The sequence below is a fragment of the Morone saxatilis genome, unplaced genomic scaffold (genome assembly GCF_004916995.1).
Source record: "Morone saxatilis isolate NCDOM2014 unplaced genomic scaffold, NCSU_SB_2.0 Contig14, whole genome shotgun sequence".
NCBI lineage: Eukaryota > Metazoa > Chordata > Actinopteri > Moronidae > Morone > Morone saxatilis.
This window is the reverse complement of record NW_023339696.1, coordinates 9,467,449-9,482,902: the sequence shown is the minus strand read 5'-3', so window position 1 is coordinate 9,482,902 and position 15,454 is coordinate 9,467,449. Positions and strand designations below refer to the sequence as shown.

Sequence of the window (15,454 nt, the reverse complement as noted above, 5' to 3'; positions counted from 1 at the left end):
GCTGAAAAGTTCTCATTTGGAAAGACTCGCATTAATGTAGGCCATTGCTCTCTTGTTCCCTCCATTTATCTGCCTTAACCTCCTCCAAAGAGGGGTCAGGGCACTCGGTCAACTCTCTCACAAACTCTTGAGATGTTTCCTTGCATGGGTTTTAATGTTGTTTTACCATCTTTAACCACCAGGACTCATCATATTCAAAATTATCTTTTTTGTTTTGTTTTTCAGACTTCAGACTAGACTTTTTCCAAAATAGTCTGAGTTTTTCTCATTAGTTGGCTTGAGAAGATGTCTTCCTCCTCGTGCCCTCACTGGAGAGACACATTTTATTTCTATTTTATACCCCCCTTTAAATACTGCATAAAATAATATGTACACTAATAAAAAGGCCTGCAGCAGCTAATTTGGGTATTCATTTTTTCTAATTCCATGGAGGTCATAGCAACTGTTCGATGATGGAGGTCCAGTGCCTTGTCACAGAGTTTAAGTTAAAAACTTTATTTATTGTTTGTTGGTCATTAGATATAACGCTGATCCATAGAATATACAAAGTGAGGCTGCAGAGATTTCGGATCAATTAGACATGACTACATTCCTCCATATGCCAGGTCAGTCACACTGAAAGAAGCAAGGTAGTTGCTTTGAAGCTTAAGTATATGGGATAGTTTTAGACACTCTCTACATGTATTGACAACAAAATACTTATTATGGCACTTTTATGTGCCGCACAAGGAAAAGGCTGGAGGCATGAAAATTGTATGTTTTGCTGTTGTGAGGTTATGACTAATTCAAGACACCATGTGCAAAAATACCCCCACTTGCCAGCTTGAGGTAAAGTGCGTTATTCATAAGTTTTGAATAATTGAGGTTTAGGGAGCACAGTTGGAACTGAGGGGGGATATTTGCTGACTGTGTGCTTTGTCTGGGTTGGCACTTATAAGGAAATACAATGCTTGGGTCAGGCAATTAGCAAGAAGAACAAAGAAACAAAGCTAGGTACTCTGTGTGTTTTAATGATCAAGAATAAGCTACCAAACTATCTAATTTGGATATTATTACCAATGGATGTGTCACTGACTTGGTGTTACCACTGCTAAGAGCCGCTTTGGCATGACAGTGTTACAACACTCATTAGGTTGCATTAGTTACAGTGTGGGAATGCCTGAAAACATGCGTGAATGATAATTTTGCCATTATGTTGCATGGCATCACATCATGTCAACTAGTGGTCACATCATATCCAATCACATCAGGTCACATCACACCAAGTCACTTGAAACGTAATAAAACAAAGCAATAACACAGGAACACGAGACAGGGAAGTAAGCATGCATAATGTCATGAGTCATATGGTGGCGTTTTTATTCAGGACATTAGTGCATGATTAAAAATAATTAAGTAAAAATGATTAAGTCAGATGCTTTTTGTGTCAATAGCAGTATTAAGAAGCATCATTTCACCACAATGTTTATACCACAAACATGGCACCCAGTTGTGCAGGAGAGTGATGCAGAATGAAAACATTTACTCACCCAAGACAAAATACTCCCACTACTGACACTTACTGAGAGACAGTGTGCACCTTTTATGGCTTTGTTGTTGGCATCTAAATGCACCTGCAAAGCTTTGTTCAAACATTGTAGTCTAATTATAATTGAGATGACCGTTCTTTATTTTCATATTATATTATACTTCTATTTGATTTACACAGTTATTTCATGTGCACCTTCTTAGGTTTTATGCAAAGTGTTTCAGAGTGACTTAAACACCTCCTTGGCTTACGGCACATTGACTTTAAATCCAAAAAGTCCAACTTCAGCCTCCAGTATAGTACTAATGCAGTGCCTTTGCATTGCTTAGTGATAATATTAAAATGTCATGTTTATTGTTTTAGGGTCTGGTAGGACAAACCAAACATACCTGAAAAGTCATTTTGAACTTTATTTAATTCAGGGATGTCAGTGTGGATGACCATGTTGATAGAGCTTTCCACAGAGATGCCAGTTGTGCACAGCCTCTGGGGCTGCTGGGAAGAGATAGGCTGCCTCCCAAGGTGTGTGTGTGTGTGTGTTAGAGGTTGAGTCTATGTGTGAAAGCGTGTGTTCTCACCCTCTCTGGGCAGAGATAAGGGACAGTCCTGGAGGTACCTGTAGCATGGAGGGATCTGGAGTAAAGTGATTAGTGCCACAGGCTCAAACCACACTCTCACTATCTAAACTCTGTTAAAAACAACTGTCACCATGAAGGTGACATGAGAACATATACTGACTTTAATTAAAGCTTATGTACATACCTGCAGGGACTGTTTGTACACCATAGGCTCAGGAGTACAGTTTGGAGATTTCACACTTCTCTAGCTGTTAGCATGTAAACTGCATCCATCTCTATAATCTCATGTGACGCTCCTCCTCTAATGCCTTTATGTGAAGCACTTAGAATTTCCCTTGTGTGCCATTAACTTTCTTTGCCAGTTTTTGCCTTTCTCCCTGCACACACATAAACTTTCTCTCTGTTTTACACACACACACCCACACACACACGCACACACACTGAAATATGAACTGCGGCCCCATGTGTTCTTATGAAACATTCAGTGTCCCAGTTGACTGGACATGTGTTCACCTTTGAATGTCTCTGTGTGCAGTGTGTGTTTCACATCAGTCATGTTAAGGCCACAGTGAGGCATCCTTCCAGAAGGGTCATGTTACTCTTACATCTGTCAATGCCACTGGAGAAAGTAACTGGCTGAGAGGGAAAATAGTGGAACTGAAAGTGCAGAATTAAGAAAAAAGGGGGTCAAAGTGCCTCTCCACTTTGAGAGGAATAAAGACTAAAAGATAGGGGAGAATCAGGGAGGAGTACAAAAGAAAAGCAAGAAAGTCAAGAGGTGAGAACAAAAAACAATAAAGTCAAAGAAAACTCATAGAAAAACATTTCACATTTAAAATGTTCACATTTAACAGGCCTGGGCTGTCAAATCTAAACACAGTCACAACAAAAGCAGTTCACACAACAACTCTGCTTCCATTAAACCCCAACTGTGATGTTTTGCCCAGTGGACTGATGGATTGTTTGTTTAGCTGTGTGCTGTTAGCTTTGTGCTTTGGCAGCAAGCGTTTTTGTCTCAAATAAAAATCATACAAAACAAAACAATATTTCTAATTGCATCATTCTAATTGTTTCCTGTCAGATTTCAGCAGGCGTGAATATAATCTCTTCGAAAAGGGTGGTTTAAGCATGGACAGCAGTCATGAAAAGTATTTTGTGCTAGAATATGTTGTGTATTTTTACTTGTACTTGTCTTTATTGTACAAACTGTTGTTGAACATACCTGATAGTGTTACTATTACTATACACCAACTTATGAATTTGTGCTTCTAGACATGCCTTTAAATGGAAAATCCCTGATGTCTTTATGGAGAGGAAATATTGTAAAAAGACATTCTTGACGTGTTTGCAAACACATATTTATAGACAATTATGAACCGAGAACTTTCTCACTCCTGCTGTCCTCAGCCACACTTATCATGTGTGGAAAAATCCATTTACCTGACGTTGAGACAGCAGCTGAAAAATCTAATCCAATTTGACTTAATTTCAAGTCTATTTACAGTATCTCCCTTCCCCTCGTGCACAAACATGTACACACACGCACACAACCGTACACAGGAAAATCGTGCACATACGTCTCTGACTACAGTCTCATTTCACAGTCTGCTCTTTACCTACCCAGAACCCCCCTGGAGGGATTTAGTAAATAGAAAGCTAGTTTGTACTTTCCATTAGAGCCTAATTCTATTACGCAGCCGGCTCTTATCGATCCAAACATTCAGGGAGACATGCAAGAAAAGTAGCAAGTGGAGCACAGCGGAGGCCACTGTGGTTTGAGGATGGAGGCGGGAAAAGGTGGGAGAGTGGGGGGGTGCGTTAGGTCGAGGGATGAAAAATAGAAATAAAGGGTTTGAGGACAGGGGGAGATAGAAATAAGAAAGGAAGAAGAGAGCTCTACTGTGTCTGCACCCACCTGTAAAACATGATCCAGTGTCACACTCACATTGATAGCAATGGCATTGTTCTAGCAATTAAAGAAATGTTGTCTTAATTTGTTCATGTAACAGCAAACATAGGCAAAGTTCATAATATAGTCTGCCTAATACCTTTGGTTGCATTATTTATGAAAAAAGGTAAGCTCAAAGGCGCAATATAAGATGCTCATGCTTAGGTACATTCACACTTACACACATACACAATTTTATCCTGTAAGTTTCAAACATTGTTCTGATGCCCCGAGATTATACATACACACTCACTGTGTCGGTGTATGAGCTCAACGACACAGTGATACAAATTGACGGCGTGCATATAATTTGAGCAGTGCAGAGACCTCAGAATGCCTCACACACTTGCATGTGTACGCACTCACTCTGATAGCAAGGTGACTACAGCAAGGTTGGTGTGGGAGCAAGAGCTGGGTTGATATAAAAACCCATATCTGAAAGAGAAACCCTGGGAATGTGTGCTGTACGGTGTAGAGATTGGAGTTTGTTGTTGTTTAGCCCAGGCAGTTCTTGGAACCAGATATGTGGTCACACCTGACTAACCCTGCCTGAGGGGACGAGCGTGAGTAAACCTGAAGAAAAAGGGAGAGATTATGAGGGACATTTCTGCAGAGGCGCCGGTAGATGGAGGGTGAGAGAGAAAAAAAAGGTGTTGGCGAGAGGCAACGGAGCGGATAAAGGAAGAGATGAGTTCAGAGAGGGGTGTGAAGGAGCCGGGGTGGGATGGGGGGGTCAGGTAAGGCATGGAGGGGGGAGAACAGAGGTGAACGGGAATGGTCAAGAAACCAAGAACATACAAAAATACACAGTCGTCACTGCTACCCGGATGATATGTATGTCCATTCTGTCAGAAGTAAAACACAAACAGGTCCTGAGCAGACATAGGCTCAGTGACCACAAACTTTCGAAACAGGGGAATATAAAAAAGCACATACCCACAGAGAAGATGGAACATGAGATCAGAGTATGAAGAATACAATGATCCATTTAGATGATCACTCTATGATAGAAAAAACAGCAAAACCTCTCTTACCTTACTAAGAAAAAGAACTTAAACTCACAGCATGTTTCACAGGAACACAGGAGACTGTCACACTCATAGAGCAGCGTATAGCTCCCTTGCTGTGCATGCATGCACACACATACTAGAGAACATTGTGATCGAAGAGACTTATAAACAAAAGCAACTGGGACACAATAAGGAAGACATGTGTATGCAAGCTGTTAGACAAATCTAGCCAAAGTTGGATTAAACAGACAGATGGGGAGGACGATGTCAAAGAATATTCAGTTTTGAAATTCTTTCCCTATGTTTACAGTCAGCAGCAAGCAAACTAACACGAGTGCTATCTGGATTAACACCACAGTGGAGCTTATGGCTCCTTAAGCTTATTTTATCACTGACGCACACCCACAATCACAATGAGTTTCTTGTCAGCTCCGTCAGTGTCATTTAGAACAATGTTTCATTTGACAGCTCTGCTCTGACAAAGTCTGGAGACAAAAAGTTTATGAAGCATCTTCTTTTCTTCCTGAACTGTTGGTATGAGGAGAACCTGTTTCCTCTGGATGAGGAGTATATTGTTTGTTCTTACAGACACATTTCAAATATGAATCATACAACTCCCACAATTTAGCCCACAATTTACTTAATGTTAAGACCACATTGAAATCCCCAGAAGATTTGGAACTATGAGTCCTAGCATGAAGTAAGCACTCAGTAAATGTAACTCTCCATTCAACATAAATAGTTACCTGATGGGCCCTATAAGTTTAATTTACTGCCATCAAGAGGTGGTCAGATTCAAAATATTGTACCATCATGACTGTGCTGTCCAAGTTTATGGGGGCATTAAATGCTAAATCTGTTTTAGGGTGGACTTGGCATTTAAATTATGAAGGCAGTGCCTGGATGTGACTCATTGCATGCTTACTACAGGTAAATTTATGTTTCCATTGGATTGCACATAAAAGTAGAACAATGCACTGTAATGGAGGCTTGACTTACAAAACCATTACTTGTGTTCTACAGTCTCTGCCTCAAATTAAATTTAAAACTTAGGTGAACACATTTATCCAAACTGACTTTGTAAAACAAGTAATAGTTCCTGAGGCATCAATAGTGTACACTGAAAAAATTCTAAATTCTAAGCGCAATGAAACCAGCACATTCACTGAAGAAAAGTGAATTACCAGGTGTACAAAGAAATGCACATTCAGTAAAGCATACAAATCTATGACTGTATTTACAGTATAAGACCTGCAGTGACTTGGCTGAGCAGTCAGGCCACACATTGGTGGCTCTGGAGGTAGAGCGGGTCGTCCACTAATCAGAAGGTTGGCGGTTCGGTTCACAGCTCCTCCTGCTGCATGTCGAACTGTCCTTGAGCCAGATACTGAACCCAAAATTGCTCCCAATGCTGGGCATCTGTGTGTGAATGGGTGAATGTGTAATTTAGCGTCAAAGCGATGGTGAGTGGTCGGAAGGCTAGAAATGAGTTATAGAAGTACAGTCCATTTAACATTTACACATTAGAGCACCACTCTGGTGTCTTATAAAAATATAGTGTAAAATCTTGGTTTCAACATTTTCTTTTCTAAGATTACATTGTTCTGTCGTCTTGTAGAATACGTAAAAGTAATCTTATCGAAATGTCCATTCTCATCTTTATTTGCATATTTGGTTTGAGGTAACCCAAAAGTAACATAAAGTAATGTTACTTTGATATTGTGATACCTAGATTAGGTTACTGACTATATTATAATATAATATAATTTAATTGTATATGATCACATTTTTAGAGTAACCCTCACAACCCTTTCTGATATGATATGTCATTTTAGCCTGAATAGCATCAAACCAGTGGACCTGATGTTTGTATGCTTAAGATTGATATTTAAAAGTCACTGAAGTCACACCAGCCAGGATGTCGGTCCATGTCTGTTAGCATCACTATGGTGATGAGCTTCATTCCAGCCCAGGAGACAACTCAAGAAAACAAGATAAGTGACTTTGATGCAATATGTGAGGCGCATTACAAATCTGGAGGTTATAGGTGATGAACTGCATCATAGGAGCATAGTCTGTGTCACACACCCACACAAACACACAGTATACAGTGAATATATTTTTATGCATGCAGACACAGAGATTGCAAATGTATTGCTTTACTTAAGTCCCCTAACAATAGATATGCATTTTACAATCAACAACTCAAATAGTGCCTTACCTATTTCACTTAGCTGTTTCTGCAGGCAGGTTTGATAAAATTAGTTTTCCTAAATATGTGCAGTGCAGCTAGAGACTGACAGTTGGTGTTTGAAAGGACTTACTATGTGTAAAAGGTCACCTGTGCTGCTGACATGTCTGCACACATGCATTCACACACACACACACACACACACTGTCACTGTAGGGCAGGTCAATGACAGTGTACTCTCCAAGCTGTCAGGGCTATTATGCGGTTTGCCCAGGACAAAGCGGAAAGTTCCCTTGGGCTTCTGCCTTTGCAGATTGACTGGTACATAGTATTTGTCACAAATACAAAAGAAAATACAGAGGCCAATTAAACATAACCAAACATTTTCATCTTCCCTCCAGCACAAAATTCAAGGAAAAGCAAAAGCAATCCATTGGATTCCAGTAAAGACATTTAGTGTCATCAGTTTGAGCATGTACAAAATATCTTTTTCAGTCTGATAGATATTTATATAGAGACATTTTATATGATACTTTTCTGAGAATCAAGCTGTTTCAGGGTCACAGCTCAGCTCAAGTTTTATCAGCCACAGTTCTCGACCAAAGAATATCAATGTCAGTCATTCCACTTTGAATATCAGATTGCAGATGAGGAACTGCAACATTTCTTCTCCACGAGACACTCATTTTGATCCAAAACAGAGAAGCAAGAGGCTTTTATAAGTCTTTATTAGACACTAATATTAATAAGAAATAATAATATAGTAATACATAAGAGAATGAGTAAACATTTGAAAAATGATGACGATTTGCAGTTTGATTCTCATTCTACTGGCCTATAGAGTATAATGAACACTTTTACAATTGGCTAATGCATTTCTGTCTGAAATATGATAATTGAAACCTGAATTTAAGTTAAATATCAATGAAATTCAATATCTTTCTATTCATGGATTCCCGCAAGATCAATTAATATGGAGTTCCACAAGGCTCCATTCTTGGACATTTTTATTTCTCATTAATTCATCTTTTTGAAGATGATTATAATTTAATTCCCCATCTAAAAAACTTATATCTAATAACAATCAATTGATGATAAGGAATTTTTCGGGTGCAGTCGACTTACCATTGACAGTATACTACATTGGGATAATAACAGATAGTTGGTAGGGAAGGACAAAGACAAACGGTTATTAATGTTGTATTACTGTCTTGTATCATTTTTCATATTGTTGTTTGGCATATACATTTCCAACCTCTCCTTATTAAATTTTATGTTGCACAATACAGTCACCCACCAACATAAACAAACATTTTTACAGATAAATGTCTGATGGTGTTTTGTGTTTCTTTTATCCTACTACCCTAAACCTCAGTTGCCTACCATACACTCATGACTTTTTTTGTCATTGTTTTTGTTTTTATTGATGTCTTTTCTTGATTCTTACAGTTCAAGCCCAACTGGGTTTCTGTCTTCTTCTGCACAGCCATTATGTTTTGTATCTCTATGTTATGGTTTCTGTACAAATAAATAAACTATGAGCTGTATTTAAACTCCCCAAGGTAACACTATCATGATGCTGTAACCCAACAGGTTCAAGTTTATGTTTTATCATGTTTCTAAGATAAAACCAAGCCTGAGGTGAGGCAGGCATGCAGAACATGAATCCAGGACCGCAGTCAGCTTAGGACGGGCCCACGCACATCTCAATGTGTGGCTGGTAGCTGCAGAAATCTGGAGTCATGCTGGCGCTAAATATAGACAAAGGTTTTATGTAAGCTGAGGTGAATCATTCCATTCCACACATTTCAGCACATTTACTCACACACACGCTGAATAAGTGACATGGCATAGGTGAAGGAAACACAGGGATTCTTTAAAAATCCGCAATACTCATCACATAAAATAGATTTAGTAAACTGACAACACAAAATACGCCCGCTGTCTGCCTGTTGAAAACACTCCCATTTGAATAGATGAGTGTGTGTGTTTCTCCAAGGCCTACCATGAGTAAGGTGATTGGAAAATGTAAATCAAAGCCCTAAAGTGATAGGATACGTGTGGAAGGGCTGGAAGGTTGTCCTTCACACAAGAAACCTCAGGAAGAGCAACAGAGGAGTGGTCTGTCTTCCAGGGTCGACAGACATGCAATAGATGTTGTGTGTACAGAATAGATCAACGTAAAATTACATAAGGATAAGGATAAGGATAAGGATGATAAAATTATAGATAGATTGTAAACATAGTGGAGAGTCTCGAGCCTAAGTGGATGCAGAACAAACACAAACACATCTAGTACACCAACCACACAGCCCTGGATATTGATCTTGTCTGCCACAAAGTAATGAAGCGGGGAAGTGTTAAAATGAATTATTTCCAATTAAGAGTGCGGGAAGAGGGATGGGTAACAGCTGAGGAATGACTGAGATAGAGGGAGAATAAAAGAGACAACTAAGCAAAGAAAGAAAAAAGAGCATGGGTGAGACAGACAGAGATACAAGGAGTGGAGAATAGAAAAAGAGAAGAGGGGCTCAATTGTGGTCATCATGGCAACCAAATGTGCTCCTTCTCCTCCTCCAGAGAGAGCACCTTTGACACTGCAAGGTAGCTTCAGAGCGCTGATTACCTCACTCACACACACACACACACACACACGCACCCACACACATGCACCTGTATGTCTTGGAGATATCATGTCAGAGTGATAACATGCATAAAGCCACAAACACACACACTCATGTTGTGCTACTGTTAATGACTCCTGACAAACAAAAGAAAAGGAAAGGTCAGCCTACATGATTCCATCAGCCTTTATGTTGAAGGATCAGAGCTTGGGGACCTGTTCACTCTTTTCCTTACTTCCTCTTCTCTCCTCAAATCAGCCTCACACACATTGCCCTCTGTTACATCAGATTAGATTGGAATAATACTCACGAGTCTCTGACACACACACACATACACACCTACACACACACACACTACTGCAGAAATGTTCTGATTTTCATTTTCACCTTTGCCAGTTCATGCATGTAGAACACATGCTGGGCATTAAGAGATCAGTTATAGAGCTGATAGAAGATATGATTTTTGTTTAAGATATCCCTTCACTATCTTCTTTACAGTGTTGACGTGGACCATCTTTTGCACGAGTTTTGAACACAGGAAGTCTTTCAATGTACATCTACAGTATACCATTGCAAGACTGTCAAGAAGCTGATAAAATAGGTTTAATCAACATGGAATCATAAATTCAGACCCCAGCTAATGGCAGAAAAAAATGGTCAGACAACTTCTGTATGGATACAAACAATTTTACGGAGATCATACTTCATTTTGTAACCAGTGTAACCTGAAACATTTTTCCCACAATCTTCCTATGAATTGCATCAATATAGCAATGGTGACATCTAGTGGCTAACATGGCTAATTGTCTTTTTCTTCTTTTTATATTTGACTTTTTTATGAGTGACACAAAACAGAAACAATTTACAGAACAAGAACGGGAACTGCGGTTAAGCCTTGCTGAGTCATTAAAGATTTTCAGCTAACTGTGTTGAAATTGGATTCATTGCTTAGGGATCCATGTCTTGTTCAGTAGGAACACCTTCTGTTTTAAAAAAAATCATAGTAGGAAAATATTAGCTCAGCCTTAGTTGTTGCAAAGAGGTGGTCGCAATATTATTCTATGTATGTTGAGTAATTGTCATGTGGCAGTTCAGAGCCAGGTGGTGTGACTGTTTTACTGCACTAAAAAAAATGAGGGGCAAATGTGTGTGTTTCACATAATATTTTCACTCACAAGGAACCTTTTGATAGATAACATGTTTCAGTGGCAAGAAATCACCAAAGGCCATGTTTATCATAAAATGACGTTTTAATACATGTTTAAAACAACAAGGCAAGCATTATACTCAGTTATAAATCTGGAATGTCTGGGAGGGAAACAAGAGAGCATGCAGCATTTCAAGGCACCTTAAAGAACACATTTTATGTGGTACTTTTCACACTGAAAACTACAAACTACAAAGCAAATAACATGGGCTTGAGATTTTTTTTGGGGTGCTTTTCAGTCAATAGTTCTGTCAAGTGTGCAGTTACAATATTTACTTTTCTGTTTGTCTGAGTATTAAGACTTATATCACATCTATGCATCTTTCTGCCAATGGTTGCTTGCCTCTGCACATGCTAACAAGCTAAATTCTTGCATAATACATTGTGTGATGCAATGCATGTAAGGCACTACTGATAGCACATGTATTTAGGAGCTTAAAAGCTATGGCTAGTTGACCTTATGCTAGACAATGCTGAAAAAACACAAAAACAGAATTTCAATCTGAATATTCCTGGTAAAGTTGCAGGTTTATTTGATCTCAAGGCTTTTGATGCGAACATCCCCAACAAAGTTGATGAAGGAGTACTTCTCCGCACCCATGCGGTTGGGGAAATGGATTGTAGAGCCATCTGATAAGGTCACCAGGAACTCTGTAGGGGTGAATTCAATGGTGATCTTGATTGTAGGATGTGTGCAAGATGCAGGTAGAAAAAGGGGAAGAATATGCAAACAAGGTTACATATTGAACTTCTGCTCCATTCTCGGACAAAGTATTTAATGGTGAATATGTCAAACTAAACATCTCTTTACCAGTTCTATGTATTTTTTTAACATGGTGATTTAATTAAAAGTAGCTGCACCATCATTAAAAACACCTTAAAATACATTATCTGATGAAACATTCCTAGATATAGCTTTCACATATCTCTGCGAGTTTCACATATCTCTTGCTGCTCAAATCATGATGGTGAAGTTATCAGAGGTACAGTGACACACATCTTCCAACAGAGGTCACTAACAGAAAGACAGAACCATGGGGCAGACTCCATGCCTGCAGACACACATGCAGGATGGAATAAGTACACACACAGGACCTCTCACCTTGAATTCCTCGCCCTGTTGGAAAGGAAAGCCTCCCTCACGGTGCTCCTCACACCATTTGCCTCCCTGGTAAGAGTTGCAGACCACCACATTCTCGTCTCCACAGGCGTTAAAACGAGCGTTGATATGCATAGTAATGTCCTTCTCATCTGGGCCAACATTCACTGCAAAACTGCGGAACAATGTAACACAAAGATTTATTACACTTATTAATATAGCTCCTTATATTCAACATCGGTAAGAGGACGCCAAGTGCACAAGATATTGAGACAACCTTAACCAGTTTTCATCTGCTAACCATCATCTTCATCACCCCCACATTACTGAGGGGGAGTTAATGGGTAGTCCCTGACAGCAACTGATTATAGATAGATTATAGATTCAACCTCAATCTGTGTGTTAGTGTGTGTATAAAGAATGGCCCACATGTTGAGTTCAGTCTGCATTCCACAGGGAAAATGGAGTAAACACAAAAAGCGGAGAAAGAATAGGGATAATTGGAAGTACGTGTTTCATCAGTTAGACTATTGAAGCCTCATCCACCTTCTGGGATGTAACTAAAGAAGAGAAACAAGACTGAAAAAGAATTTAACTTAATTTTTAAGAAAACCTTTTTGAGGGAACAAGGTCTTATGTTTTACCTTGCTAAATTATAACATTTTCAGAAGAATACATTTTATTGGCCAAGTATGCGTATACACACAAGAGATCTGACTCAATTCACTTGAGAACAAGAACAAGGAACACATAAAGGTAAAGAATAGACAGAATGATTAAGTATGTGGGAAATGGTGTATATATATATATATGCAGTCAGTGTATGACAAGGTAATGTTACATGTGAATGGGAGACAAAAGTAACAACAACAGTAATCAAAATATTTGAACAAAAGAATAGTATTCTATATAACAGGCATGAAAGATTGTTTGTGGAACCAGTTGTAAACTCCTGAACACTGAAAAGAACCAACAAGAGATTTTAAATTTTATTGTGAAAAACTTATTTCAGATATGTAGATAGTGTTTTGTATTAGTATTTACTCTGATGCATCCGGCTTGGCGACTCCAACAACGGTCATGGTCTGCCCGACCTTGAAGGACATGTTTTTTATGAGCAAACCCTGTGGAGAAAAAGAGGAGAGGGGGTAGCGAAACAGTACGTTATTGTGTGGAAATAATACTGGATTTTACTAGAGCTCATTATTATTGCGGCTTCAGGCAAGAAACATCACCAGCAGTAGCCTCAGCCAACTCCCAATCCTCATTTCATCCTTAGAAATTACAAAACATGTGTTTTCAATTATACTCCCATTGGCAGACTGGTCAAAGATTCCAGTACTTTCCTGCTCTGTTGCCATGGCCCTTTTCCTCTAGATACTGGCGGACGCTAAAAATGTTGAAAAATGATGGGGAACTGCCGTTGTTAAATTGAGTAATATTTTCCTAAGTGCAATACTGGATGGCGAGTCCACAGTGGAAAAAAAGGCTGAACACAGCAGAAATCCTCAACTTGGTTGCTACTGTACATGTGGCGGGGGAGTGAGCTGTGCCACGAACAGGAAATTATACTTGGGCAATCTATTATTTGGTTGTGAAACACAAACCACCCCTGTTTAACGTGTGATCACTTTGTCAAAGGATTTATCTGGGGAACTGTTAACTGTCACCAGGGCAATAAGTACATGAATAGGAGCCCCTTTGAGGATTTGCATTTTTTTATAATATAGTTAGACATTAGGTTATGAGATATTTGAATGGACACAGTAGAAGCAGCCTGAAACACAAGCTCCCAGCACTTTGCAATAATTTATATTCTGGCCAGAAGAATTTTGCAAATGTTATTTTTACTTGATAGCAAATTGCATTTCATCAATGCCTTTCAGGGGACAGGAGCAAGAATTTTAATGACCTGTGTGAGTTGTGTGCCCTGCAGCTGTTGAAATCCTTGCAAATATTATTATCGCAATAATCTGGAGTAAAACCAAAATATTGCATCTGGAAGATCAACCAAACCATGAAATGAAAGGGAAGGTAAAAGGAAAGAATGACATGGGGTACGAAATTCTTTCCATGTTAGAGTTCAACTGTAAAGTGCGTGTATAACACGTAGCACTGGGGCTTGAGCTGTGTGGGGCTGGGCTGAGGTCACAGAAACAGAAAGAGCCATGGGACAGACTACATGCCTGAAGACTGCATGCCTGGGGCTGGGCCGAGGTTGGACCTGTCTGACTTGCAGACACTGCTGTCTAAGGGAATCTGCATACTGTGCTGGATAAGGGAAATCAATTCATTACACCTCTCCCTGACTGACTGGCAAACACTATGTACACTTTAAACACATCTACCACATAGAAGGAAATCCTTTTAATGAATTATTTGACTCTAATATCTTGCTGGAATCTGATATGAATGCAAAATAGGCATTTTACAGTGCAAGGGACATTCCCTGCTAGAACGGCATCACAAAGAGCTTCCACAATCTGCTGCTGACTGCTCCAAGAGTAGCATCTATTTTAACCTCCACATGATGACTTTATTTCATTTAATCATATAATGGGATTTATACCTGCTGCCCCCCCTTGATGTGCCCTTTCTAACCACATGTGGCTCCAAGAAAAACCCAGAGTGATACAAGGTCTTATTGTAATCTACTCGTTTATGAGTCCATAGAGACCAGAATGCATTCCTGGCTGTGCTGCTCTAGAACGCTCTAGATAATGAGAGATGAATGAAATGCACAAATGTTACAGCAAGCCCTTCTGTTTCAGTGTAAGTCAGTTATTTTAGGAATTAAGTAACAACCTAAACAGCTGACTTCTTTTTCATGCATTGGATGACCATGTATGTGTGGTCTGTGGTGAATGTTTTGACCATAAAAGGCAATCAAAGAAATTTGAGAAGTCCAGACCTCTCAGAAGCACACGTTACAAAAACACAGCTAAAGTGGTTTAGTTAAAGCATAGTTAAAGCTGGTTCAGTTTCGTCTGTATGACATGCAGTAGAGTGAGCTGGCACATGTCAACCAGCTATCAGTTCCACTTTTAAAATATGACCTAACACTACTCTTCCATCTGAGTCATAACATACAAAGAGTAAAAGCAATGCAGGAGCAAATTATTATTGTCATGTAAAATTGTACTTACATTAAACATGATTGCAGATGTAGTCAGTCAAGTACAGCTGAGGAGAAGTGAGTATGCTGCAGGGCCCTGCCTCTCTGCACTGGCAAATTATATTATATTACTGTGTGGGAGGGTCCTTCTACT

At 39.3% G+C, this 15,454-nt stretch overlaps 1 protein-coding gene across 1 annotated transcript; it reads right to left on the bottom strand.

Moving 5' to 3' along the window:
• Window positions 1-11,110: 11,110 nt before the first annotated feature.
• On the bottom strand, window positions 11,111-15,454 carry lgals2a (lectin, galactoside-binding, soluble, 2a). Its single transcript, XM_035655543.1, has 4 exons — window positions 15,332-15,454; window positions 13,230-13,309; window positions 12,189-12,360; window positions 11,111-11,762 (listed from the first exon to the last, which is right to left on the bottom strand). The coding sequence occupies exons 1-4, from the start codon at window positions 15,338-15,340 to the stop codon at window positions 11,616-11,618; spliced, it is 408 nt and encodes a 135-aa protein (XP_035511436.1). The 5' UTR covers window positions 15,341-15,454; the 3' UTR covers window positions 11,111-11,615.